General features: G+C 45.1%; 2 protein-coding genes across 11 annotated transcripts in view; one reads left to right on the top strand and one right to left on the bottom strand.

The window, feature by feature from the left end:
- The window catches only part of RTKN2 (rhotekin 2), a 190883-nt gene that overhangs the window by 51411 nt on the left and 113754 nt on the right, over positions 1 to 25718 (bottom strand). The window lies entirely within an intron of this gene.
- Positions 65 to 16745, top strand: ZNF365 (zinc finger protein 365). Its single transcript, XM_042818528.1, has 4 exons — positions 65 to 771; positions 8744 to 8924; positions 12258 to 12295; positions 14481 to 16745. Exons 1-4 carry the CDS (start codon positions 65 to 67, stop codon positions 14725 to 14727), a joined length of 1173 nt encoding a protein of 390 aa, XP_042674462.1. The 3' UTR covers positions 14728 to 16745.

The raw sequence follows: 25718 nt of genomic DNA, 5'->3' as shown, positions 1-25718 counted from the left end.
CGCAAAGTTTGTCGAGTTCGCCCCGCGCCCGGGGCCGCTTCCTGCCGCCGGGGGCCGGCCAGGGATGCAACAAGACGCGGCGGAGCAGAGCGGCTTCCCCTGGCAGGACGCGCTCGGCGATGCCAGCCTCCGCCTCCCGTTCCGCTGCCCGCGCTGTGGCGAGCGCGGCCGGTTCCGGAGCCTGTCGGCGCTGAGGGCGCACCTGGAGTACGGCCACGGATACGAGGAGCGGAGCGCCCCGCCCGAAGGCGGCCCGCCGTCCCCACGGAAGGGCGCGGGCCCGGCCTCGCCTCCGGAGCCCTGCGGCGCGGGCGGCGCCACGCGGTACGCGCCCCGCGCCGGCCTCTGCGACGCCTCGAGCGGCAGTGCCGAGGGCCGGCGGGCGCTGGAGGCCGAGCGGGGCCCGGTCTGCTGCCTGGCCGGATATGCGCCCGCCCGCTCGCCCGGCTCGCGGCTCCCCTCGGCCCTCCTGCCCGCCGCCGACTCCAAGGCGTCGTTCGAGGCGCACGTCAGGGAGAAGTTCAACAGGATGGTGGAGGCCGTGGACAAAACGATCGAGAAGCGGATCGACAAGCTTACCAAAGAGCTGGCCCAGAAAACGGCGGAGCTGCTGGAGGTGCGGGCGGCCTTCGTGCAGCTCTCCCAGAAGAAGCAGGAGGTGCAGCGGCGGGAGCGCGCCCTGAGCCGGCAGGTGGATGTGGCGGTGGAGATGATCGCGGCCTTGAAGCAGCGGCTCACCGAGTCCGAGGAGGAGCTGCACCGCAAGGAGGAGTAAGTGGGAAGCCCTGTGAGCGGGCCCGGCCGCCCTGGGAGCAGCGAGGGAAGGTTCGGTCTCTCGCTGGCCGTAGAAGGGCCTGGCAGTCAGCAGCAGCCAAAGGTGATGTTTCTAGAGCCACGGTCCCAGTAGGCATGGCTGGAGCGGGTGGCTTCCGCATCTGGGAGGCAAAGCCACTGACTTTGACATTGGCTAGTGCCTGCAATGCAACCCTGCTGTGGTGGGATTGAAGCATGCGAGCTGTCATCAGCACGCAGCCTGATTTACACTGACACCTCTAATCCATTATGTTTTATGGGAGAGATGCTTGGATAAGTGCTGTAGGAAATAGCAAGTAGCATCTTTTCCCTGAAGTTGCTGCACCACAGTGAGGGGGCCATGCAGAGAGCTGGCCTGTGCAGCAGCAAAGCCATGCTGGAGGCAGTGCTGAACTGGACAGCAAACTACAAAATTGTCGGTGGCAGGACCAGGTACCAGCTGCCAGTCATTAGGACTAACCTGGTTCATCTGAAAAATGTGTTTGAGGTGCAGCCATTAAATGCGTAGTGATAGCCGATACATTATTTATACATGATCTACTTAGTTTATGCAGTGCTTGATGAAGCCCTTAAGCTTTTTGGAGCAGCACAGCTTATTTTACAGGAATACAAATTAAGACTCGTGGTAATGGAATGCCACTAGACCAGTTTACCGGCTTACAAAGAGAGATGCTAGTTGCCATGACGCTGATCTTGGGAGAAATAAGGAAGGTGGTGTAGGAGTTCAGTGTAGGAAGTTTGGATGGCTTTCATCGCTCCTTCCTGAAGCTTAATCTAAGCACTAGAAAGGAATGGTGCTGATGGCTCCTGCATCTGTAGGAGTCGTAACAGAGTCCATGCTGTAGATCACCTAGAATAGTGGACAGCAAAGGTGGAGGCATTCAAACCCATCCTCGTTGAGGAGATATTCAGCAGTACCACTGATTTTCACGATCTGAAAAATCAGGTGGTCTTCACAGACAGTGCATATCAAGAACTCAAGATGATGCTAAAGATAATAGTGGTATTGAGAGAGGGATTTCAAAGTATTCAGAAAGAGGCTGTGAAGATGACTTATTGTCTTAAGTAATTTTGATATTCCCATCCAGCCAAGGTCCCCTTATGGGCTCACAGCATGATTCACCCTACTTGTTCTAGACAAATATCCCAATGTAAAATTGCTCCATGGAGGTCCTTCTGCAGACTAGAAGGACCTTAGGTAAGCAGCCATATTAGGCTGGAATGCTGAACTTCACATACCCAAAGTTAAATGATATGAATCATTCCCCAAACTAAACACAAGGTACGCTGAAAAATGCATGACTTATGCTCTCTAAGAAAAGCATGCTTCTTGAGACAAAGCAAGAAGCATTCAGTGGTGCTGCAGAAGACAAGACCTCCTGGAAAAAGAGCAAGTGTGGAAATAGAGGTACAGTGAGTCTGATATGAAGGGAATGACAAAGTAATTTCTGAGACCTGTCTGTATATTCATTCCTTTGTTTTCAAAAATTTAATTGTTCAGTGTGCCAAAAAAGACCTTCTCCTTCAAAAAGGAGGATCTGAACTTTGATTTCTGGAAGAAGTCCAGATGATTAGAAAGCCAAACAGGACAGCTTAATGGAAATTGCAGAAGCAGGAGTTCTTGTTGCAGATTGTGAAAAGTCAAAGGCACCCCTTAGGGACTGCTGATACTTGCTGACCTTCAAAAATAAATGCTTTCAGCAGTTTCTTTGGACTTTTTTTTTTTTTTTTTTTTTTTTTCCTATAAGCAGCCTAGTAAATGTGGATAACTTTTCTCAGAAGTAGTATTGATGTTGAACCACTGTAACTTAGAATTCATTCCTCTTTCCTCTTTGTAGAAGAAAAAAAGAAAATAACTTTATCCCAGAAATATCTCCGTATCATGCTTTTCATAAGGAAGAAAACCAGTCTTTGGTTTCAATGATTGTCCTAGTTACCAGGTATGGAATAGGCTGGATGCAGAAACCATAAATTGGTTATTATTATGCACTTCTAGATCTCAGAGACTGAACTGTGGTTACTCTAAATCAGTCTGGGGGGAAAAGAAAATACATTTATCTACAAGGGGAAAGAAATTTTAACTCAAATCTTAGACAAGATCACAAAACAACTTCTTTGGAGGCTTTTGTGGAGGAAAAAGTTGACAACTGGTAAGGGGTAGGACAGGTGTGGGTTCCACACTAAGTAAACTAATACACTGTTAAAGCAGTATTACTCTAAGCAAAGAAAAGTCTTGCAGCAGGTGCTGTAGTCTCATCAAATTTAGAACACTGAAAGGCCAAAGCTGCTTTTTTTGTTCCCTTTTTAAATTGTTCTTATCTGGGAGGGAATGAAAATGAGAACTAGATCTTTTAGAGAAACTTTGGCACAGCTACCAAAGTTCCAGTACACCAACCTGCCTCAGTTGAACCCTGGGCAGTTCTGGTGAAATGGCTACGGTGTTAAGCCTTTAGAAACAAGCAAACAAATGATTTAAGTTAAAAAGGTGCCCCGAGGGGGGATACTCAGTGTCTGGCAAATGAGTGTGCAAATCAGCATGAGTACTGTGATCTTAATGCTGAAACAGTTTTCCCAAAAGGGATAAGGTTGTGTTGAGTAAGACATCAAAAAAAAAAAAAAACCCAGAACACAACCATTCAAACTAAAAGCAGCTACAAACTCCTCTTGTAGAGGACAGCTAGAGGCTTGTTTCTGGAAGTCGTATAAAAACAGTGGAACATTCAGTGGTGACTTCACTTCATCTCTTAACAAGGGCATACATGCAGTAAGTTGTCATCTCTGACAGTACTTTCTTTAACTGGTCTAATACATTTGTTTTAAGTCTGTCTGGTCACACCTCTGCTCTGGTACAGGCTGCAATGAAAGGGGTATTTCAGAGTAGCTGTTGTGGTGAGTGATTCCTTTTGCCATTGCCTTCACCTAAAATTTGTGATTAATGAAACTTTGTGTAAATAACAGCTTGACAGTGAGATTTAGAGTTAGCTCTTAAAGACCAGTGCAACTGATGCTTTCTCTAAAATATCAGCTTTCCTTTAAGTACAAGCTTCAGTTGTACAATAAAAGTTCAGCTTTTTGCTCTAAGAATCTGACCACAGCTAGATGTCGTTCTTCAACTCCTGGTTTCAAGGCATCCTGCTCCCTCTTCCCCACCTCCTTTCATCTTCCCACTCAGGAGATAACCCCCCCCTTGCTTGTTCTGGCTCAAGTGTCCCACAAAATGGGTCTGTGAATTAAAGCATTTTAATCTTCACAGCGTCACCCCAGTAAGTTCAGGGCTCAGATCTAGACCACAACCCAGTGAATGGGTGCAACTGATAGGACAGTAACTCTCTGAGAGGAGGAGGTGTGAACCTCTTAAATCAGATGTGCTGATATTGGTGCAGGAATGTGAAACCACAGCCTAATGAGTAACAGATGCCAGCCTTCAGGCAGTAATGCCAATGGGATGATCAGGTCAGCAGCGTTGATACTTCATGAATGTATCTGCTTTAAATATTCTCACAATGAAAACTTGCTTTGGTAGGAACTCTGCTGTCCTCAGGTACAATAACAAAAGGATTTGTTTCTCTGTCCACTTTAGGCAGAGATATTCAAAGTATTCAAATTCTGTAAAGGGATTTGATACTTGGGCATGGAGTTGGCATAGAGCCTTGTGCTTGTCCGCCTACAGAGCAGTTGCAGGTGTCAAAGTTGCTGTAAATAGTCCCAGGAACAGTGTTATCTATCTGTAGGAGGGTTTGGTTGCAATGTGTGAAACCATTATCCCTTACTGTCAGTTGTTAAGGAGCTGGAGGTGCCCCAGGCACTACATCTACTTTGAGTCACTTGTTTATCTGCAAGCACTAAGGGTAGCAGCAGAGTCCGTGTGCCAACAACTGCCCTGGTAACACAAACCCCAAACTCAAAAGTTTCTTGTTCTCTCTTGCTTTACTCACCCTGGAAAGGAGCACTCATCCCCCTAAAAGATTTCGTTTGAGGGAGGTTGCAGCTCCTGAGACAAAGGAGGGAACTGCCCCTTCTCCCTGCTGCCTGGTCATAGCCCTTCAACAAAACACTATGCTGTACAACATATGCTAATGTAAGTCTTGCAAACTATAGGCAAACGGACTAAATCACTGCTGCCTGTTACAGAAATTTACATACATTCAAACTGCAGCATCATTTACTCCACTTTAAAAGTGTTGTGGCAGGATCGAGACCTTACAGAGCTCTTAAAACAAGGGCTGGGAAGCAGAGGAATGAAAAGAGGTTGGAGGCTGACAGAGCAGAGGAAAGTGAGAAAGAGGCGTCATTGAGAACAGAAGGGTTCCAGGAGAGCTAATACTCTGCATAACCTTTCCTTAATACAGCAGTGGTGCTGCAGATGTTATACAGTCAGCATACGGTAGCAGAGACTTCCAAAAACAGAAAGGGCAGTGCTTCAGGTCTGAAGATGATCAGAGGACTGGAGCATCTCTCTGAGCAAGAAAGGTTGAGGGAGTCGGATTTGTTGAGCTCAGAACCTTATTGCAGCCTTCTAGTACTTCAGGGGAGCTTATAACAAAAGGGAGACTGTCATCCTACACAGTCTGATAGTGTTGGGACAAGGAGGAATGACTCTAAACTAAAAAAAAAAAAAAAAAAAAAGAGGAGGTTTAGGTTAGGTGTTAGATGTTTACTCAGAGAGTGGTGAGGCAGTGGAACAGATTGCCCAGACAAGCTGTGGATTCCCCATTCCTGAAGGCATCAAGGCCAGGTTGGAAGGGGCCCTGGACAATCTGATCTAGTAGTCAGTCTAATGGTCAGCAACTGTGCCCATGTCGGGGCATTGGAACTTGACAATATTTAACATCTCTTCAACTTAAGCCTTTATTTGATTCTAATGAAAGAGTAAAAGATGGATATCATTATGCAACATGTCCCTCCAAATTTGGTAGAGGCCTGGAAAAATAAACTGAAAGTAAATTAAATAGTAAAAGCACAAAATCATCACAGCTATTGGAAATAGATACTAGAAATAAAACAGAAGCTAAGAGAAGGTCTGCACAAACTACAAGAGACAATAAAGGCAATTAAGCTGATAAGCTGGCTGCAGAGAAACTATGAGTTCTTTAGAGTATTTCCCCATGGGTCATGACGGAAGGAGGGTAAAAATTCTTCCTTCAAGTGACCAAGGCACAGCAGTGACACAAAGTGAACTCTCTGAGGAAGAGATCTTGGAGCAAGTAGACCTACCAGCAGTCATTCCCAGGGGCTTCTGAGAAGTTGGAATGAAAACAGAAAGTAGCTGGAGTGAGAAAGGTGATGCTTACAAGGACAAGGCATGAGACTGAGCTCTAGTGGGTGGGCATTTTCTGGCTCCTGTCTTTATGGAAAGAGTTTACAGAGTGGTTGTAGTATTTCAGCACAAAGGAAGATCTTTAGATAAAAGTTCTTCTTACGATTCATAGATTATATTGGGGAAGAACAGAGGAAAATGATGGAAATGGTACTATTGCTGCTAGTAACAGTTCCTACAAACAATGACTTGCAGGATGCCAAGGATTACCTTGAATAGTCTAGAAAGTAAGGCAGATATCAGGAATTTATCAAGTCTGTATGTCTGTTCTCCTGATTGTGATCCTGATTGTGACCTGTGATTGTGATCCCCTATTCCCTTATGGCACAGCTCTTTAACTACATATTTATAGGAAAAGAAAATTTGTGAGTGATCTACTCATGCCATAGAGCAGGAGACTAATGAGTGCTTTTTAATTACTTTTGCTGACACAATTACAAATATTAGCATTCATGAAACTACCAGCCTTTTAAAAGCAAGTGCCGGGTCCTCGATGTTTGTGGCAGAGGCTGACTGCGCGGCCTGGTGGGGACATCCCAGCAGTGTCCCAGGCTGGCAGGTTCCCTGCTCAGCCTCAGTTAGAAGGCCAGCAGCCTTGCAGACCACACACAGGTCTCCACCCAAGTAAATTTCTCTCCTTTGAGCTTCCCGTCAGCTGCAGAGAGGAGCCAATTGCAGTGCCATCAGCTTAATAAATCCAGAGTGGAATTGTGAAATGAAAGGAATTGCAGTGCTGTATGTGAGGTGATAATAAAGCCTTAAATGTGACCTCTACGAGTTCAGATGAGCTTCTTCCTAAGCATTCTGTAATGGCTTTTTATTACCAGGTCACTCTGAACAAGTAGAATCACAGCCCTAAAACTAGAAAGTGTTGGCAGAGTTTAATGAACAGGCATCTCTCAGTTTCTTAGGCCAGATTTTGTGGGTAAGTTGATAGAAACTAACATTCACAAATGTTCTCATCCAAAAAAATACATGCTGGTTTATAGCTCATTCCTTCCACTAGATCATCCACACATACCACTCACGGATGCTCACTGCTGTAGTGCAGATTGATGCAACTTGAAGGCTAAATGGCAGATTTGCATAGCTTGTGCCTAACTTCATAAGGCAAAAACAGCATGCTATTAAAATAAGTGTCTATAACAATGCTGAGTTAATCTTTGATGAAGCGCAGAGAAGCTTTGCATTTGTTATAAACAAACAAAGTTCTGCACACAGTCAATGAATTTACAGATGTTACAGTTATGAGATATACCAGAGAGCTTGGCTACGCAGTTATTACACCAAAGCAGAAAAGATTGGATGCTTACTCATACTGGGTATGTAAACAAGACATTACTGGGCTTGTTTACAAACCTTCAGCAGGGTGGATCTCCAGAAGAGATCCTTCCCCACTGGCAGTCAGCTCTTAAATAGGTCTAGGAGAGGTGCAGCCAGGCTCCACCCCTTCCAGCAGCACAGGTGAATTGCCTTCACTGTGCTCCCGTGGCTGACTCATGGCTCGCCTCAGGTGATCATCAGAGGTTCAGGCCGTGACTCAGCAGTTCCCATACACTCTGAAAGGCTGTTACTGCTATAAAACATTTCCTAGTTTAAGCTTAAAATGTTTTTTATCACAGGCGCTGCAATTCAAATGAACATGAACTAATCACGCTCTTTTTCATTTGGCAAGCATTGGTTCTCCCAAATCCCCCACCCTAAGTTCTGTACAAAGCAAAAATGAACATGGCTTCATTGGCAGACCAGGAGCTGTTTATCTAGGCTTTATTAACTGGGAAATCCTGCATGGCCACATTTGCCATTTTTTATAATACATGGCTCACTGTAACCAAATGTCTCCCACTGTGAACTCCTGAAAGAAGAGGCCCAAATGGCAGCCCATGTATTACCAGTATGCAGAGCACTTCAAAATGAACTCTGTTTCTGCACACACTGAAATCTTTCCGAGTCAGCAGTGCTACCTGTTCCTTCCAGTTGTGTTACCAGACAAGAAATATTTCTAAATTCCTGACCTAAAACTTGGTCTTCCCACACACATACTCCTTCCTGATCATCTCTATGATTCCTATGCTTCCACCAGCTCCAAATCCTAAAACGGGACTCGGAAGGACTTGCAGGATTGCAGCCAAAATGGAGCTCAATGGTCACAGCAGCTACATTAAACTTCCATTGTAAGATTATGATGAACCAGGAAGATTTCATACACTTCTCTTCATGTTTCAGATCAGATAGACATGTTTCCAATATGAAAGGAGAAGGTGTCTGTGTCCAGAGAATATAAGAGGTTAATGGTGATGGTTAACGATAACAACATTTCTGTCCAGTGGCCTGCAGACCAACAAGACTTTATTCCAGAGATCTAATAACGGGACAAAAACACCCAAACCCACTGCCTACAAACTTGAATTCACTATTCAGAGTTCCAACCCTTCACTCAGTGTTTGAAAAAAATACTGAAATCTCTTAATAAAGGAGAAGGACAGTAATCAGTCATCATGAGAAATCACCATGAAGAAAGTTGGGAAGTATCAGTAATTCTTTGACAGCAGCAAGACTGTCGCCCTTCCCATTATTTACATCTTGCCTCTGTGCAATATTTTTGTCTTACAGAGAAGTTGTTACTTTCAACCACTTCCTCGAAGAAGCAGCAGAAAAAGAAGTGAGGGGAAAAGCCAGACTCCAGCACTTCATCGAGAACCTGTTGCAGCGTGTGGATCTGGCAGAAAGGCAGCTAGAGTATTACCAAAATCAGCAGATTGCGTGCAACCACATGGGTGGCAGTGACCACATGGTAAGTCAGCAGAGTTCTTCCATTAATTATCACCCACCACTCAGGGGAAAGTGCTCAGCTTTGACTGTGAGTAGGCTCAGCAGGACAAGCTAATTGCTACTCCAGACAGGTTTGGATTTGTACAACATTTCTTTAGACTTACGTTTATTTATGTTTCAACTGCCACTTTGCATATTTGTCATGCCAAACTTGGAGTGTGGTTAAGCAGTAAAAGGTGAGTTTCAAACAACTCTGTACCTCGTTATTGAAACTGGAAAAGTCTCACCGGCGTGAATTTTGTTTGCTGCTTAGAGCTCTGGTGATCTGATGGGTGGTGTAGAACACAGTCTCGAGTTGTAACCTAATGTAACCAGATCATAGAATAGTGAACAAAGGCAGCAGACAGATGAAAACTCAGCTTTGTGCCCTTCCAGCTGCAATCAGGTTTTGATATCGCAGAATCACAGAATCACAGAATTGTAGGGGTTGGATGGGACCTCCGGAGATCATCGAGTCCAACCCTCCTGCCAAAGCAGGTTCCCTACAGCAGGTCGCACAAGTGGGTGTCCAGGCAGGTCTTGAACATCTCCAGAGAAGGAGGAGAAGGAGACTCACAACCTCCCTGGGCAGCCTGTTCCAGTGCTCCATCACCCTCACCGTAAAGAAGTTCTTGCACACATTTGTGCAGAACTTCCTACGCTGCAGTTTCTGGCCGTTCCCCCTTGTCCTGTCTTCACACTCTGCAAAAAAGAATCTGACCTCGCCACTCTGCCCCCCATACCTTAGATATTTATAAACCTGGATCAGTCTTCTTTTCTCAAGGCTGAACAGACCCAGTTCACTCAGCCTTTCTTCACAGGGGCGATGCTCCAGGCCCTTCACCATCTTTGTGGCCTCCGCTGGACTCTTTCCAAGAGATCCCTGTCTTTTTTGTACTGGGGAGCCCAGAACTGGACGCAGTACTCCAGATGAGGCCTTACCAGGACAGAGTAGAGGGGGAGGATCACCTCCCTCGACCTGCTGGCCACGCTCTTTTTAATGCATCCCAGAATGGCACTGGTACATGAGGGATGGAAAGAACAGCAATAACTGTAAATGCTGCTGCTACACAAAGCCACACAAACATGGCTGGTGCTTTCTTCCTGCTTACTGATACTGATGCTGCAACTGGCTGTTCGTGGGTCCTCGTGGCCATACAGCAGAAAAATTAACCTGGCAGAACAACTAACCTAGCGAAGGGAAAGGTAAAAATGGTGACAAGGCACTGTGCCATGTGAAAACCACGGTGCCATTGGTGATGAAACATACTGCATTCCTTGCCCTTGCTGTGGTTTCCTGCAGAGCCAGCTGTGGGACTTTGATTAATGGGGTAAGACTGGAAGCAATGAACTGGGAATGAAAAGCAGGGTAGGTCTTGCACTGGCTTGGGATGGCCACATGGGTAGTCTTACTGGCCAGAGAACACTTTCTGAACTCTTCTCAGATCTGCAGCAGTGTGGAAAAGGTTGAGGGAACAACATATAGAAGTTCATCCCATAGTTCATCCCATCTTGACTCCACTGAAGCCAGACTTTATTTCCTTTTGAACAAAGAAAGAGCAGAGAGGATGAGAGCATCCAGAGCTGGGAAAGAGAGAAGATAGTAATGAAATATTTACCAGATTGTTATTTTTTTCCAACTTGGGCTATTTGGCTTTGCTGGAAACACTTTCCCTTGCATCACATACTGACAGTTTCTTGGAGATCCCTGAAGATTTTCAGGAAAGAGGTGGATCTCCATAGCAGACATGTTAGCTTGCTGGCAATTCAGCTTGCTTTCCTGTCAGAAGACTTGTAAGAAGAGTGAGCAGATTCCCTGTCAGACTTCAGAGACGAGAAACCACTGCTGTCTGAACATTGCTTTTAAGAATAACTATTTCTGGAAAAGCTCTCATTATTACTACTAAAACTCAGTATTTGCTCTACAATGCATCGTATTTATGTGGCAAGTTTTATCCACGTAGCTTCTACAGTGAATTTCAAATCCAGTGAATACCCCATATTGTCTGTGTTAAATAGTCACTGCCCCATGGAGGTGAGATGAGAGGCATTTGATCACGCACTGCAATAAACAGGCACGTAGTGGTGGAAAGCAGAGGCTCCCCTAGCCGCCTGGAAGACAAAGACCAAAGGCAAGAACCAAATAAATGTAGATGTGCTGAAACGTTGCATAAGACATCTCAGCCAGTATCTGTGCGAATGTTGAGGGGGGCTGCAAAGGTGGTCCTCAGTATTAAAACTCCCATATTCTTGATGTGTTTACTGGGATCCCTGGCTCAGCAGCGTTCCCTGGGGAAGGCAGTGATTTTTAAGGCAGCTGACTTGCTTTCTGAGTGACTTCAGCATTCCTTTAAGGTCACCCATCCAAATATTGACCAGCCTGACCTTCACGAGGTAATTACAGAAAAGCACACCATGGGATGGCTCCAGACTCCTATCCAAGACAGATGACAGCAAAGTCAGGCTGGGCACAAGTCCATTTGCAAAGCGTGGACAATACCAGGGACACAGGGAACATTTGCTTGGCTCAGTGACTTCATTAAATGATACTCAAAGGCTCAGTGTAGTGACACTGACAAGAGATCAACACAAAGAAGCCAGGCAGTTCCCGGACTGCTTTAGTCTGAGCTGGCATTAAATGCTTCCTTTCCTGACCCCCAGTGAAAGAGAGGCTAGATAAAGTGATACCAAGCTCTCAACCAAACTCTTGTAAGAAACAAAGCCCTGCAAAGTTGTGCTGGCACTGCAGCTATACTGTCCCTACTTCATATTGAGATTTGGGTTGGGAAGGGTGAGAAACACTTGTGTTCTTGCCCTCCAGCCTTGAGTGCAGCAGCCAAGGGCTCTCTTGCTTGCTAGCTGATGTTTCCTAGCTGTTCATGTAAAGGAAATGTTATCGCTGCAAAATTAAGGGCTCTGAGAGAAAATGCATTTAATACAGCTTATTCAAGCATTGTCCCTTGTTAATTATCTTCAACACAATAATTACTTCTTATTGTTCCATACTGGTCAATCTAATGTGAAGCATCTCTGTTCAGCCCACACTTGCTTAGCAGTTTACTGTGATTATCATTATGATAAAAATAGCAGGGTGAAATTCCATCCACAAAGTTTTAAAAACAAAATAAATTGGAGCAATAATAATCTGTAAAAAGGTTTTTTTCTAAAGTTTCTTTCTTGAATATTTTTCTAGAACTAAAAGGTGGTGGGAATAGAAATGGGATTTTGAAGACTACATTACATGTATTTTACCCCCACATCTTAGCTACTTGATAATTTGATATTAATAAATTTTCTATTTCTGTTTTCCTTGCAGTTTACAGACATTTCATTAAATAAGAAACCCAGATGCCTGTACGTATGTCTTCTTATTCTTTTCTTACTTAAAGATGTAACTTGGTGTGCTTACATTGTTGCTTTTGCATTTCAAATTGAACCAAAAGCCTGAATCAGGTTGGTTTGATCAGATGCTGTACCTGAGGGTGGTCCATCACTATGTGATGTAATGGAAAAATAACAAATCACTGCTAAATCAAAATAAAATGAAATATTTTTAAAGAAAAAAAGAATAATTTAATGTAAAGTAAATGACTTTCCCATTGGACTCTACTAGCCTATTGCAACACTGCAGTTCTGGAATCTGTTTGGTAAACACAGACCAAGCTTCAGCTGAAAATATCTTTAACATTTTGTAGGTAGGAGAGAGACAGTTGTCATTTCCTAACTGACAGTAACACTGTCAACTTAAAGATCACGTGTAAACAGGCAAGTGTCCTCAGAAAATATGGGTGCTAACAACATCTCAAGTTACTCAAGCATCTGTTCCGGGAGCAGCAGAACTAATCTGGGCTGTTTTCCTAAATTATGGGTGACTTTGTATTTTCTTTTCAGGCTTGTAGATGCTATTGTAATCAAGGAAGATAGAGAGGAAGATAGACTCCCACTTGAGAAGTCTTTGGTCTAAATGTAATGCATTTTAGTAAAATCCATTAATTGCTGACAAATAACAGGAGTTCAAAGGCACATGTGAAACTGTTCAGAGGTTTCTGTTTAACTATTTGTAAAGTTCTCCTTTCAAAAGGCACTGTCAAAAACAGCATTCAGTGGTAGCCCCTTTATTTTGAATGATCAGATTAAAAATATCTTCACTTGACCCATGAAGCATGGAGGAAAAGATGCTCAGAGGGGTAGGGGAGTTTTGCTCTGCCCATTCTGTGGATGAAGGCAAATTCTGATTTTTCAAAGAGCAGCCTTGAAAGGAGGCCACATTTGAAGGAAAAAGACACATCAAGATGAACAAATTTTGTTTGTACCACATTTGTGTTTGAAACAGAGGGTCCCTGTGCAGTTATGTGAGGAGGAGGGGAAGGGGCACAACCAGAGAAGTGTTAAGTTGGACAATACATTACTGGTATCTGTTACTGTAAATCAGGTACACCAGGAGAATGGCACGGGGAGAACAAAGAGTGAGGTTGTACATCCTTAAGGGAGAGGCTGTCGCTGTGGCACTCACAAGCTGCAGCTTTTTCCAAAACTGGCTTTGTCAGTGTGCAATATTGTTTAATTCCCAGGACAATTAATACCAGATAGGTGGTTTCTAGACATGGCAAACTAACAAAAATAGCCCTGTGGGATCTTAGGAGGCAGCACATCTGCTCTTCTCGTTGCGTATCGTAGCAGCTGGTGCCTACATCCATAGTACTGCTGTTACACTACATGTACCTGTTGTAAAACATTTTGAGATGATGTTAAAAGGGACTGTAATGTTCTTAGTTGAACTGTAGTTTAAAGATAAGATCACAGAGCAGAGGGCATGGCTTAGCTTGCGCAGCACCACAAATTTAGCGGCCCGAGCTCATCAATTTCATCATCTCCTACTGGGCCTGAACCATCAGAGAGAGAATAAAGAATTCAGCTTACTTTAGCCTTTAAAATTTTGTACCCATCTTCACACCGATTTCTTTATTCTCCTTTCCTCTTCCCCCCTTTCATATTGCAGCCTAAAGCAAATCTGAAGAGTTTGGAGCTGGGTGGCCAGCAAAGAGGCAGTTGAGTTTCTTGAGCTACAGAGGTATCCTTGGGCTTGGCCCAGGCAGTGCTCATATCCCAGTAGCAAACCCCACAGTTCTTGCACCCGCTTGCTGCTGTCATTGGAACCAGCGTGGTCTTCCAAAGACTGCAGGGACATCTGTTCTTTGCAGAGGGTTGCTTTAAATGTTAACATCCCTTTAGTTAAAGAGGACGTAGACCTGAGCAAGGTGACAGCGCTCCAGTATCAACAGAATCATATGCTGAATGCTAGTCTACATGAAGATACACGAGGGATCCACTGGTAATGTGTAGGAGCTCTTGTGATGAGAGATGCTTTTGAGTATTGAGAAATGTAGTTCATATTGCAATTATTCTTAACTTTCAGTCTGGCGCCTGTAAAACAAGGCTTTTTCTGCCTACAACATTATATGGGTTTGGGACATTCTGGACACCTTTCACATTGGAAGATTGAGTAATAATTATTGTTAATCGTTATTATTAATTTCAGGAGCCGAGGAAGTCAGCACACTTCATATAACATCCCTGACACAAAGCCTCATTCCTTTCAAAAAGGAAGAGGCTTGCTGAAAAAATCAAAAGAAGAGAAAACCAGCTTGCAGCCAGTCAGATGCTTCTACGAACCTGTTGATTGCCCAAGAGAAATATGGAGAGCACAAAAGAAGGGTGAAGCACTCTGCTCTGCCCGGAAATTGAGCGCAAAGTCCAAGATGGGTAAAAAGACCAAACAGCTGTAGGAGCAGCTAAAGATAACACAGGAGCTTGGCTTCAGCAGAACAGATACTGAATGAAGTTAATCATCCCACTTTTTCCTATCCGTCTGGCCACACCAAACATATCAAATAAAATATAAGGGAATATGTACAATATGGCATATTTATATTATTTAGTAATGCCATTCCTTCTTTGGGCACTAAAAAAGAAGGGACATTTTATTCAGTTTACATGGAGGGTTTTCTATCTATTTATTTATTTATAGAGCTTATTTTAAATGACTGCAGTTATCTTGCGGGGCAATACTGTGGCTGTATGTTTAATTATTTTAGTGCCAGCATGTGGCTTGGTAATTTATTTTCCATCTATGCTGTTGCTGAAGTTCAGAAGAATCCATTTAATCGGCACCCAAATAATCACTCTTCCAGCTTAGATGGGTATAAGATCAATGATTAACTGCTACCTTTGCAGGCATACTTAGATGCAGAAAGCTTACCTGAGTTGCTTGGAGGCCATTAACAGCAGCAGATTGCTACCCTGCCTGTTGGGCGCTTCTGTAGACCTGGCAGTGCAGCCCTCATCCGCATGGTGCGCGCTGAGTCCGGGCGGCAGCTGGCAGCAAGCAGCAGCAGCTGGAGGGCAGGAGTGGCAGACCAGAGCAGCACACTGCATTGCATGGCACCCTGTGTGAGGCTGCGCCTGGTGTGAAGCATGAGAGGGCTGGAGCAGCTGTGATCATAACTGAAACCCTTCAGATTTTAATCTCCATGAAGAATCCTTCCAAGGATAATAGATTCTGGAATTTCAACTGCAAACCCAAGAGCGAGGAAGACTGCAGGATGGGAATACCTGAGTTTACAGTGGTTTGTGCCAATTAAAAGGATCCTTGTTTATCAGAGTATATATCAAGATGATTTTTCCATGTGTACAGTTTTTTGGTAACATAAATCCTCATACCATGTCTACAGAAAGGAACATCCTGTCCATGTTACCAATGGGATTTGTTTTCTCAAGAAAAAGAATAGGCGGGACAGGTCTGTGTAATTTATTTTTAAATGCTCATATAACAGATGTAAATTGTTTTTGTGGAAGGTGATTTTTACAGTATGTGTCTAGAGATTTGTGAAAAATGTTTTTCATTTTTATAACTGACTGTAAGCAGAAATGAGTTTTAAAAGACAGCGTGTCGCTATGATTACTGCTGCAATAAGCACCTGAGCTGCAATATTTTTAGAGCAGATGACCAATCTGTTAGCTCAGATCAGGTAACTACAGATGTCATACATCTGTCAGTGCACAGAGCTCCCAGAAAGTAGCAGAGTGAAGAAAGAGTATTATTCCTCACTTCTATTTTAAATGGTGTTTGTGGAACAATCCGATATATGTTTAAAGATTCTCAACATCGTTTTGATAGAAAGTCACAGTGTGAAACAAATTCAGGTATTTTGTTTGCAAAATTTATTTGACATTTTAATATTTAACTCTGTCACAAGGTCACACTTGGCCTCATGCTAACCATTGTGGTGGAAAGGATTTGTCAGTTGTGTTGCATGGGTTTTGGTCAGGTCATGCGTAATGAGAACATTCTTAGGCAAACCACATCATAGAAACTACTTTTCATTTCTTCTGGTCCCACTTTCTACGGACATGAAAAGAACCATTTTTTAAGGATAATGATCTTTAGAAAGCAAATATGTTATTCCATTTCTTAATTCACTTGACACTGAAAGTATTATTTTTACATGCCTATCTACTCTGTTTGTCACCAAAGTTAAGTGCAACTACTAGTTCACTAATGAGATATTTATTTTATTATTTATTGCGCCAAAATCTTGACTGTAAGTTGTCCTTTTCTGGGGGAAGGAGAAAAAAGAGAATAAAAGAAGTTGCATGTTCTTAAACTTTTCAAATCCTAATTTATAGTTACTTGCTGAACAGAGGCTGGGTTAGTTAATTGGAGAGAAATTGGATTGCACTGTAACCCCAGGTAAAAGTTTTTAGAATATAACCATTCTAATAATAAAGTTATATTTCTCAGTTACGGTGTTGTTTAACTTTGTGAAAACACAGTGTTTTTTTTAAAGCCTATGCAATAGCAGAGAAAAAAGGCAGCAAAGAATAGTCCCCTTTGGACTTGGGCTTGCTCCTTGCACAGAGGGAAATTCAGTAGGAGCTGGATGCCCAGTTCCCAGACATTTTTAGAACACCTTGTCAATAACTAAGGTCACCTGAGAGCAGTATGTGTGCAGGCTGGGCCCTTACAGGTGACCTTTGCTTAAAACAAAATGTTCTAACACACATAACGTTATCAGCCAGGGAAACAAGAGACTAATTGAAAACCAGACCTCTAATGAGAGCTCTTCACGCACAAACCACAATGATTCTGAGATGCTCCTGCCAGCCAAAGAGAACGTGGTTTTTGAAGCACTTGATGGTATCTGTCCCCTCTACCCCCCCATCTCAGTAGTAAAAACAACCTTCTCCTGCCATAGCAGATCTAAAGACATTTGTTTTGTTTTCAAGAGTTACTGGAAATACTCCACTCCGATATTTGTACTCAGTGGGATGACCAATTAGAGCAGTTACCAAGTCAAACAAATTAGCACTTCTATTATCTCTAATAATGCCTTCCAGTGCAACCAGCTCTTCTTGAGTGAAGTCCCACTATTCTCTCTCTTTATTCTGCGTCACCAAATAGTTGCTTCTATTTGTTCTTACATCAGGCTAATGCTGATTATTTCCATACATCCTGTCTGAAGTGGTTGGAGTGGACTATTTTAGTGCTTTCTGCAGCAGGCATAGGCATCTTTTTTTTTTTTAAGAAAAAATAATCCCAGAAATGATTTTATGACATGAAACATGCAACAAACTCTCAAAAATAGATCCTGTTGTGACATGAACAAAATGTCCTTTCCCATTTTGCTGCTAATGCCACCCTCTAGCTAGCCACGTTTCATAGCCTGGTCTCTTGAATTACCAGCTGAGTGTCTCTCCAAGGAGACACAAGCAGCCCAGGGTCTGCCCTTCTCCCTTGTGAGAAGTGCTCTGCAGGCACCTGTTGGGCAGAAGCACGCGCCAGCCTCAGTCCTGCCTGCAGCCAGGCTGCCCAGAGGCATCTGAGCCAAGCCACGCAGGGCCACCCCCGGCCAGGGGCCCTGTGCAGGGACCAGCCTGGGGCATAAGGAACCCAAATAACTCACAGCTTAAAGGACCTGAACCACTTCTGCGCAGAGCAGCTCCTCAGTACACCTATGCCTGCCCCCATAGCTCCTCACTTCCCAAGGCTGTTCAGGCTCCTACCAGCACTGCAAATGGTTTGGTGCACCTCTGGACAAGAGGTGCAGGGGAATGCTGAAAAAGTCTGCTGCATGCAGCATGTTCTGAAAACGGGCTTTAAAGGCGCTGAGGATCTTCCTCAAAGGGCAGTATTGGGAATGGTACCCCTGTCCCCCACCTGTCCCGTGGCCAAGGAAATGTTTCAGCCATGCTGGGAGCCAAAGGACCCATGGTTGCAGGCGCAACCAGGTCCATCTGCAAAGCACTGTGCCGACGTACTCCTACAGGCTTCACATGTTATCAAATAATTAGAATCGCCATCCCAGTTATAATGAAGGAACTGTAACTCCTTTGTCAGTTCATTTAATTGCCATGGTGACCACACAACCACTAAGAACAGGTTTTATCACAGCCTTGCCCTACTTAAAGAAAAAATTGTTGGAAGCCATCGCCTGCATTTCAGCAGAGCCATGTCTCTGTGGAGGGCAGATGAGGGCAGCGGGCAGAATGCAAAGCCAGGTCCCAGGGAGGTGGGCAGAGCAATGGCTGAAGGACAGGCAGGAGTTCATGTTTCCAGAACTGTAGGTGGGGACAATGAAGAGGAAGATACAACTGGCGCAGTCAAAACAGATTAACGCGGCACGTGCTAAAGAAGGAGCAGGGCGCCCAACAGGCTCTGCTCCCTTCTGTTCTTTCACTGGGCTTCAGCAGCTTCACTGCTTTGTTAACAAGGAATTTGAGGTGTCCATCCTGCCCTATACACATGGCATTCCCACCCCTGGTTTTCCAAGGTGCATCATGAAAGCACTTATAGGAATGGGTTTTATTTTTCATTTTTCAGACCTAAAATGTTCCTTTTGTTGCAAGTAGATGAAAACCTACATTGTGGATACATCTTCCCGGATCTCATGTCTGGGACTGTTTTGCATGTGAACCAGGGTGGTACAGAAAGCTCATCCACCTCCAGGGCAAAAGCTGACACCTTCCCATTTTTCTGTGTGAGCAGTTGAGGTGCCTGAGAGGCGCCCGTGGGGTTCAGGTGCCAGGAGGGACCGTCCCGTTGTCGTACAAGCCAGTGTGAGTTCAGAGTGAGCCCAGCACACGTGAGCTTAAGCTGAAAATTCCCTTTTCAGGGGAAGAAACTTGAACGGGTCAGCAAAGTTAGCAGGCGAACGGAGGGGGAGCCCCGGCCGCTAGGTGGTGATGGCTGACAACGAATCGGCGCAGCACGCCGTGCCGGGCTCTGTCCCATGCTGCGTTCGCTCGCTCCGCTCAGGCTGGGTACCGGGTACCGGAGGGCCTTACCAAAGAGGTGCGGGTGTCGTTCAATTAAGAAAGCTAGAGATGCTTATTGAAGAAGAGACCAATGAAGTGTTACTAGTGGTCACATGCAGTGAAAGCATCAGCTGTGGCAGTCTCACGACGGCACAAACACAACAAATGATCCACATTTCTTCAGCAGGGAGAGCCAGCCCTGTACGCTACCCATCGGCCGCTGGCAAAAAGCAGCGTTTTGCACTCTGACAGCTAAAGGCTGAGGCAGGGCGTGTTGGTGACACACTAGGATTTTAATGCCCTGGGAAAAAAACACTGGTTTTCCCCTCCCCTAGGCATGCCGCCTGGGCAGCACCAGGTGCTGGGACGAAGTCCTCGGGCTGTGGGTACCCACATGCTGCCCTGCACCCCCTCCGTGCTCCCTTGTGTGCCCGCAGTTCCTGCTCCCCTGCTAAGCGCCTCAGTCTGCTTCTTCCTGACCCCAGTTGAGAGACTTTATTCTTATTATAGAAATTAAGTCTGCTTGGAATAAAATGGCAATTTTCTGTTATAAAACGATGACTTTCTGAAAGACATAAGAGGCCTAATGCACTCGGCGACAGCTAATGACTATGTGCCAAATGGCCCTTTGCTTTTAGCACACACCTGCCTGCTCCTTCATGGCCCCGACTGCGGATCTGTGCCGAGGAGCTCCCTGGCCAGCGAGGAGATGCCTCTGGTACAGAGCTGTAGGGATGTGCCCAGGGTGCCAGGTTCTGCCACAGGGAAGAAAGGAATGGGCAAAAGGTGCAGGAGGGGACCTCCTTGTGGCCTCTGCCTGGGGGCTGCTGCACTGCCCATCCCGAGGCAGAACAATTCAAGCTGTGGCAACATGCACCCAAGCAAGAGACACAGGAATCTGTGGACATGTTACATCCATCACTGTCACATTTACCAGTGCAATACACATATGGTCCTGATGAACCCTGCTGCCCCAAGAAAGCTTCAGGAAGCTTTTAAGGTTGCAAAAATGTATTTAAAAGGTGGCGATTTTTCTCCCAGACCATGCTAGATGTCCTAACTATGTTTCAGTCCAGCTGACAGAGCCCCACTTCCATGCTGGCAGTGACTCCCCCTGTCCTGAGCGGCTCCCCACCCCAACAAGCAGCACCCAGGAGCTGGCAGCACAGCAGGAGTGCCCCACGGTAACATGAGAGCACACCCACAGATCTGCCGCTCGCAGAGAAATCCGCAGGCAGAATTCTGTTTCTAGGAAGCAATGGTCAGTTCAGATAACAAGAAATCAGTACAAATCCAGTATTCAAACAAACACCAGCTCTGAATAGCTGACCCACTTTGCGCATAATCTCAGTACAAAATCTTGACTATGAAATTTGAGGCAGGTTGGCGCTCCAGTTGGTCAACTTGGAAATGAAGAACACGTTCAAATGGGGCTTAGAGCAAGGGTTTCTTCCAGATTTACCTTCAGGCCAGTCTGCCTTGGTTCTAACAGAGAAACAGTGACTGCAATCTTCTGCAAGCATCCTGTTTAGATTATCTGCAGTTCAGTTTGCCACAGCTGTTGACAGACACAGCTCAAACCTAGCTTCTGAGCACCGTGCTATGAGCACGTTGCCACAAAAACAGCATCGCAGAGCTCTGCTGCGAGCCCTTCCCACCTGTGCGGATATGTATGGGGTAGTGTGCAGCTCCTGAAAATGGCATTGAGAAAGGCAGGCATGCCATGCCAGGATACACGCAGCTTGTAACTAAAACCCCAACGTATTTCTTATCCAGTCAAGCCACAGTATCTTTGGGCTGCAAGTCAAACCATGCTACCCAGCGAGTATGCACAGCAGTTACACATCAGTGTGGGTTGTCCCACTTGTGCGAGGAGCTGCAGCAAACACGGTTGCTTGCTACCGAGATGTGCTGCGTGCAGCATTTGCAAACGGAGCCATCCATTACCCCTCTCAGCTCCAGCTCCAAAGGAATGTACCACAAGACCACAAGTTGTCAGCACACTTAACCTTCACCCTTGCACTGAGGATTCAATTCAGAATCTACCTCTAAGTTGTAATCAGCAAAAGCGCTCATGCTGTATGTAGAGAAACTTTGATTTCTAGTAACACATAAAAAAGAAAGCTGCGAGCAAAGCCATAGAGTCACTGCAGCAGAACAGCACGCCTCTTTTACAAGTGTGTAATTTCTGGTTGGTAGCGAACTGAAGTGAGGGAATACAAGCAGACAACTGCCAGGTAACACAAGAGAAAACTACACACAGGATACAGGTCTAATGCTCAGGATGCCTGTGGACATGAACAACATAATAGTGTCACTAATTGTAGCTTCTAATGAAAATGGCAGTGGGGTTCTTGGGAATTGGACGAACTCACATAACTTGTTATTTTAAGTAAATACCATAATTGGTATGGAAATCCAGCAAATAAAATATGAAAAACAGTATGAACTACCAGTCTTTTATGGGATGGAAAGAATTATCCACAGCTATCCAAGGGCTAGTTTGGCTTTCATACACTTGCATATTAACCATGAGTCACTTGACATCATCTTGCCTCCACCTCATTGCAAACATAGAGGTTTTGTTAGTGGCATTTAAGCAGACAGCAGGTATTCCATTGTGTGGAATGGAAAGGAATAGTAGCCTTTTGCTTAAAAGGAGGGAGAATTTCGACTCATATTGATACACAGCAAACAGGGTGAAGAAGAGTACATCAGCAACTGTATGGAAATGAAATACTACAGGGGAGAGCTACGGATTATATCTCCACTTCTAACAACAGAGGCAACCAGCCCTGATCCTGCCAGCAGACCACAGTCCATCCCATTCAAAATGCTCTGCGTAGCTGCAGGGAACAAGGTAGTTTCTGACAGGTAGCTCCTGATGCTCCGATAGACTTGGCAAGCTTAATGATACATATGGAAATGACTCAGCAGCTGCCCTGACTTTGTGCTCCATGCCCTGAAAGAGCTCCAGGGAGCTTGGCTGCCACCACGAGCCTGCTGTGATGGGGCACCTCCAGTCTCAGCTTCATTTTCCGCACTCTAAAAAGCAGAATAACCACTGCTCCTTTGAACACCAAGCCGTCTTGATAGAGGTTGCTACAATTGCAGTTACTATTGCAGGACATCCAATAGGCCTTACTGCCCTGTGGTGGAGTGTCCAGGTAAGTGGCTTGTCCATTATTACAGATAAACTGAGATACCAAGACACTAACATAGTAAATTAGCATCAGAGTGGAAAAAATGGGCAAGTTGTTTTCAGTTTCCTTCCTTAGCAGATACCAAATGCACATGGGAGTACAGAGGGCCCATCCTAGTGGCTGCTTTAGATTTAAAATGTGCTAATTCATTTTAAGAAATTTCTAATACCTCTCCATTAAACCCCATGTGAATCTTCAACTTCTAAAACTGACATCGATGCCAGGGCTCTGCAGACCTGCCAAGAACTGGCAGCTAGCTGGCTGCTTCCTTTGCTGAAGAGGATTTACTCTGAATAATGTTGGCTGGAGGAGGGAGACCTAATTCTATTTCTGGCTGCGCTGGTATAAAACTGGAGCAACGCTCTCTGCAAAAGACAAATGCAATGGTGTAAAGGGATTGCAGTGGGAGAGAATCTGGCTCAGAGAATCTGTTGGTCTATTTCTTTCAAGGACTTACGTGTTTGGAAACTGCTGGGAATACCAGAGTGGCTACCAAGATTTCCAGTGGAAAAGTAGCATTGCTTTCAATAATCTTAGCTGCTGTGAATAAATGCAATGAGGATACAGTTAAGTCTGCTTTATAGTCACCCAAAGAGGCTGTTTGCAGTCTGTAAAGCAATATGCCCCTAAGTGTTATGGGTAGCATGCGACTGCTTTAGCAGCAGAACAGGCAAAATATACTGCAAGCTGAAGTTCCCTTTTTTCTCTCTAAGCAGAGCTCTTCCAAGCACTTACATTGGACTCATTGCCATAGGAAAATGCCTCTCAGGTGTTTATTTGCATTGCGTTGGTTCTCTCTGTTGGTTTGTTTATACAGAAAGGAGGTATTTCTCTTCAGGCAAATGCACAGATGGACGTTCCAAGTTAGCTGCACAGTTACAACATTACACTGTGAGGTCACTCCAAAAGCCTGCTCTGGGTGCACGCACAGAACATGGAGCAACTGGCGGTGGTGGCTGGAGGAAGCACTTCATGCATTTGCTCCCCTCCCCAGTGCCTTGCTGCTGGCCTTGAGAGGGGACCCCGGCTGAAGGCAGCAAGGCCATCCCACCACAGCTGTGCTGGCCCCGACAACCGCAGAGACCACCACGAGGACAGAGAGGGACGTGAGACCTTCTGTTCCCTGCCCCGATTGCTTCCACTATCAGGAAATTAATAAAAACGAATACAATACAGGAATACACAAAGGACTACAAATGTCCTCTTTGTTGTATCTGATTTGGACCTGGAGTGTTTCCCAGCTTTGGTCTAGCCACTCGATAATCTGAAGCGGGGAATGCTACATAAATTACTCATTATTCCCACCAGATGAGCTGTCAAAGACTGCGGAAGCGAGTTCATGCGCACTTCACCTCTCTCTGGTTACTCTGTAGTCTTCCTTACTTTCCCCTCTGTTGTCAAACACTTCTGTCTCGAGGCACAGAAGGGGAGAAGGAAGGAGTGGAGAAACCCTCCATTAAGTGTCTTTGAGTTCTACTTCTGAACAAAAAAGCAGAAGTGTGCAATAAAAGCTGAAGCAGTTGTGCTCGCCATCAAGCAGCCTCCACAGCCTCACTGCATGCTTGGTTTTCCCAGTGGCACATCTGCAAGGCCTACAGGAGAAACACAGATAGAGCTCCCCTGCTGCCAGAGGTGATCCTCAAGGAGAGCTAAGGCAGCCCTGGGGCAATGTGTTTCTATTTATTTTCAAAGCAAATCACAACTGCCGGAGCACTGCACAAACACTGTGTGTGACTGCTGCACGGCAGCGGCCAGTCTGCACAGCACACCCAGCAGCTCCAGCCTGCAGTTCTCTGTCCAGAGCTTCACCACCACTAAAAGAGTCTCTCACTTCTATTCTCCTCAATTAATCATCATTTTATGACACCTCCAATCAGTCTCCAGAAGTTGTATTTCTGTCCGTTACCCATCTATGTGTCCTGTTTGTTGTTGCTCCCACATTACAGACTGTGAGTGGCAGAGAGCTGTTGGTCCCCAAAGCATGTTTCCACTCATGGCTCTGCCTCAAACACTGGGAAGTACTTGGAGCCCTGAAAAGGGAAGCCCAGATACTGTATGGCCCTAAAAAGCCAAATATCATTTCAAGTTTGTGAAAGCTTCCTGTCATCACTCTTGGGCCACGCCAAAAGCCCGGAGCGAGCTGTGCCTGGGGTTGGGAGAGATGAAGTTCACACCCTGGTGCCTCAAGTCACTCTAACGTGCCCCACCAACCCCTCTGGCATTGCACACTGTGTTTGCACACTGTGTGCCAGCAGGCCCTGGGGCCTTGACAAAGGGTGCTGGGCACAGTCCTGCACCGTGGCACCCAGGACCCAGCCAGCACTGCAGCACGCAGGCACAGGAGCACCGAGGGGATGTTTTCAGCTCCAGAGAAGACTCCATCACCACTTCGAAAACGTCCTGGTGACAGCTGGAGCTGTACCATGCAGCCTTCCTCAGTGCAGAAGCAGTGCAAAATGCAGACACCTGTTCTCATGGACTCTTCTGCGAGCTGGCTGAATGTTAGACAGCTCCAGACCATGCAGAATGGAGAAAAAAATGGAGATGGGAAGGCCCTGCAGAGGACATTGAGACCAGCCCTCATCAGGATCAATTTTCCCCTCATCATTCTTGGCACGTAGGAATAGAAAGGAAAGGAGAAACCAAACTGTGTGAAACTGGGGTAGGCAAAGTGTAACTGTGAAAGCACTCTGCTCTGGAATTGGACTCAACACACTTATTCAAAAACAATGAGCCACAAAAACAGTATCAGAAAATCAACTTCGACTCTTTTTTGAAAACAAACAAATCTGTAAGCTTTAAAATTCAGAATATGTGTTAAGAACTATTTCATAATCCTTAGTCACCTACATAGTCATCCAATGCGGAAACGCATCATATCACACCCTAATATGCAGTATGCAAATATTTTTTGTAATCTAGTGCTAATGATACCAAATATTATTAATATCTCATTTGGCACACTATTGCAAAAATAATATTTAACAACGCATTAGCTGTAGTTGTAGCAAGTGATGTATTTAGCTAATTGTATGCAATTAAGTTAGAATTAAAAGGGGATGTTTCATTATCTTCCCCACTTTTCGCCAAAAATCTAAGCAGGAAATCCAATAAATGAAAGCTGCTGGAAAATCCCACGAAGCATCAAGCACTGGAAGATGAATATGGCACAAAGCATCATGTGTTGCTCTTCCAACTACACTAAAAACCCCATCAAGGCTTAGAGCTACCGCTTCACTATAGCCTGAAATGCAAAGGAA

The sequence above is a fragment of the Centrocercus urophasianus genome, unplaced genomic scaffold (genome assembly GCF_019232065.1).
Source record: "Centrocercus urophasianus isolate 14NV4802_14NV808 unplaced genomic scaffold, USGS_Curo_1.0 seq_17, whole genome shotgun sequence".
Taxonomy (NCBI): Eukaryota; Metazoa; Chordata; class Aves; order Galliformes; family Phasianidae; genus Centrocercus; species Centrocercus urophasianus.
This window is presented reverse-complemented; position numbering and strand designations above follow the sequence as displayed.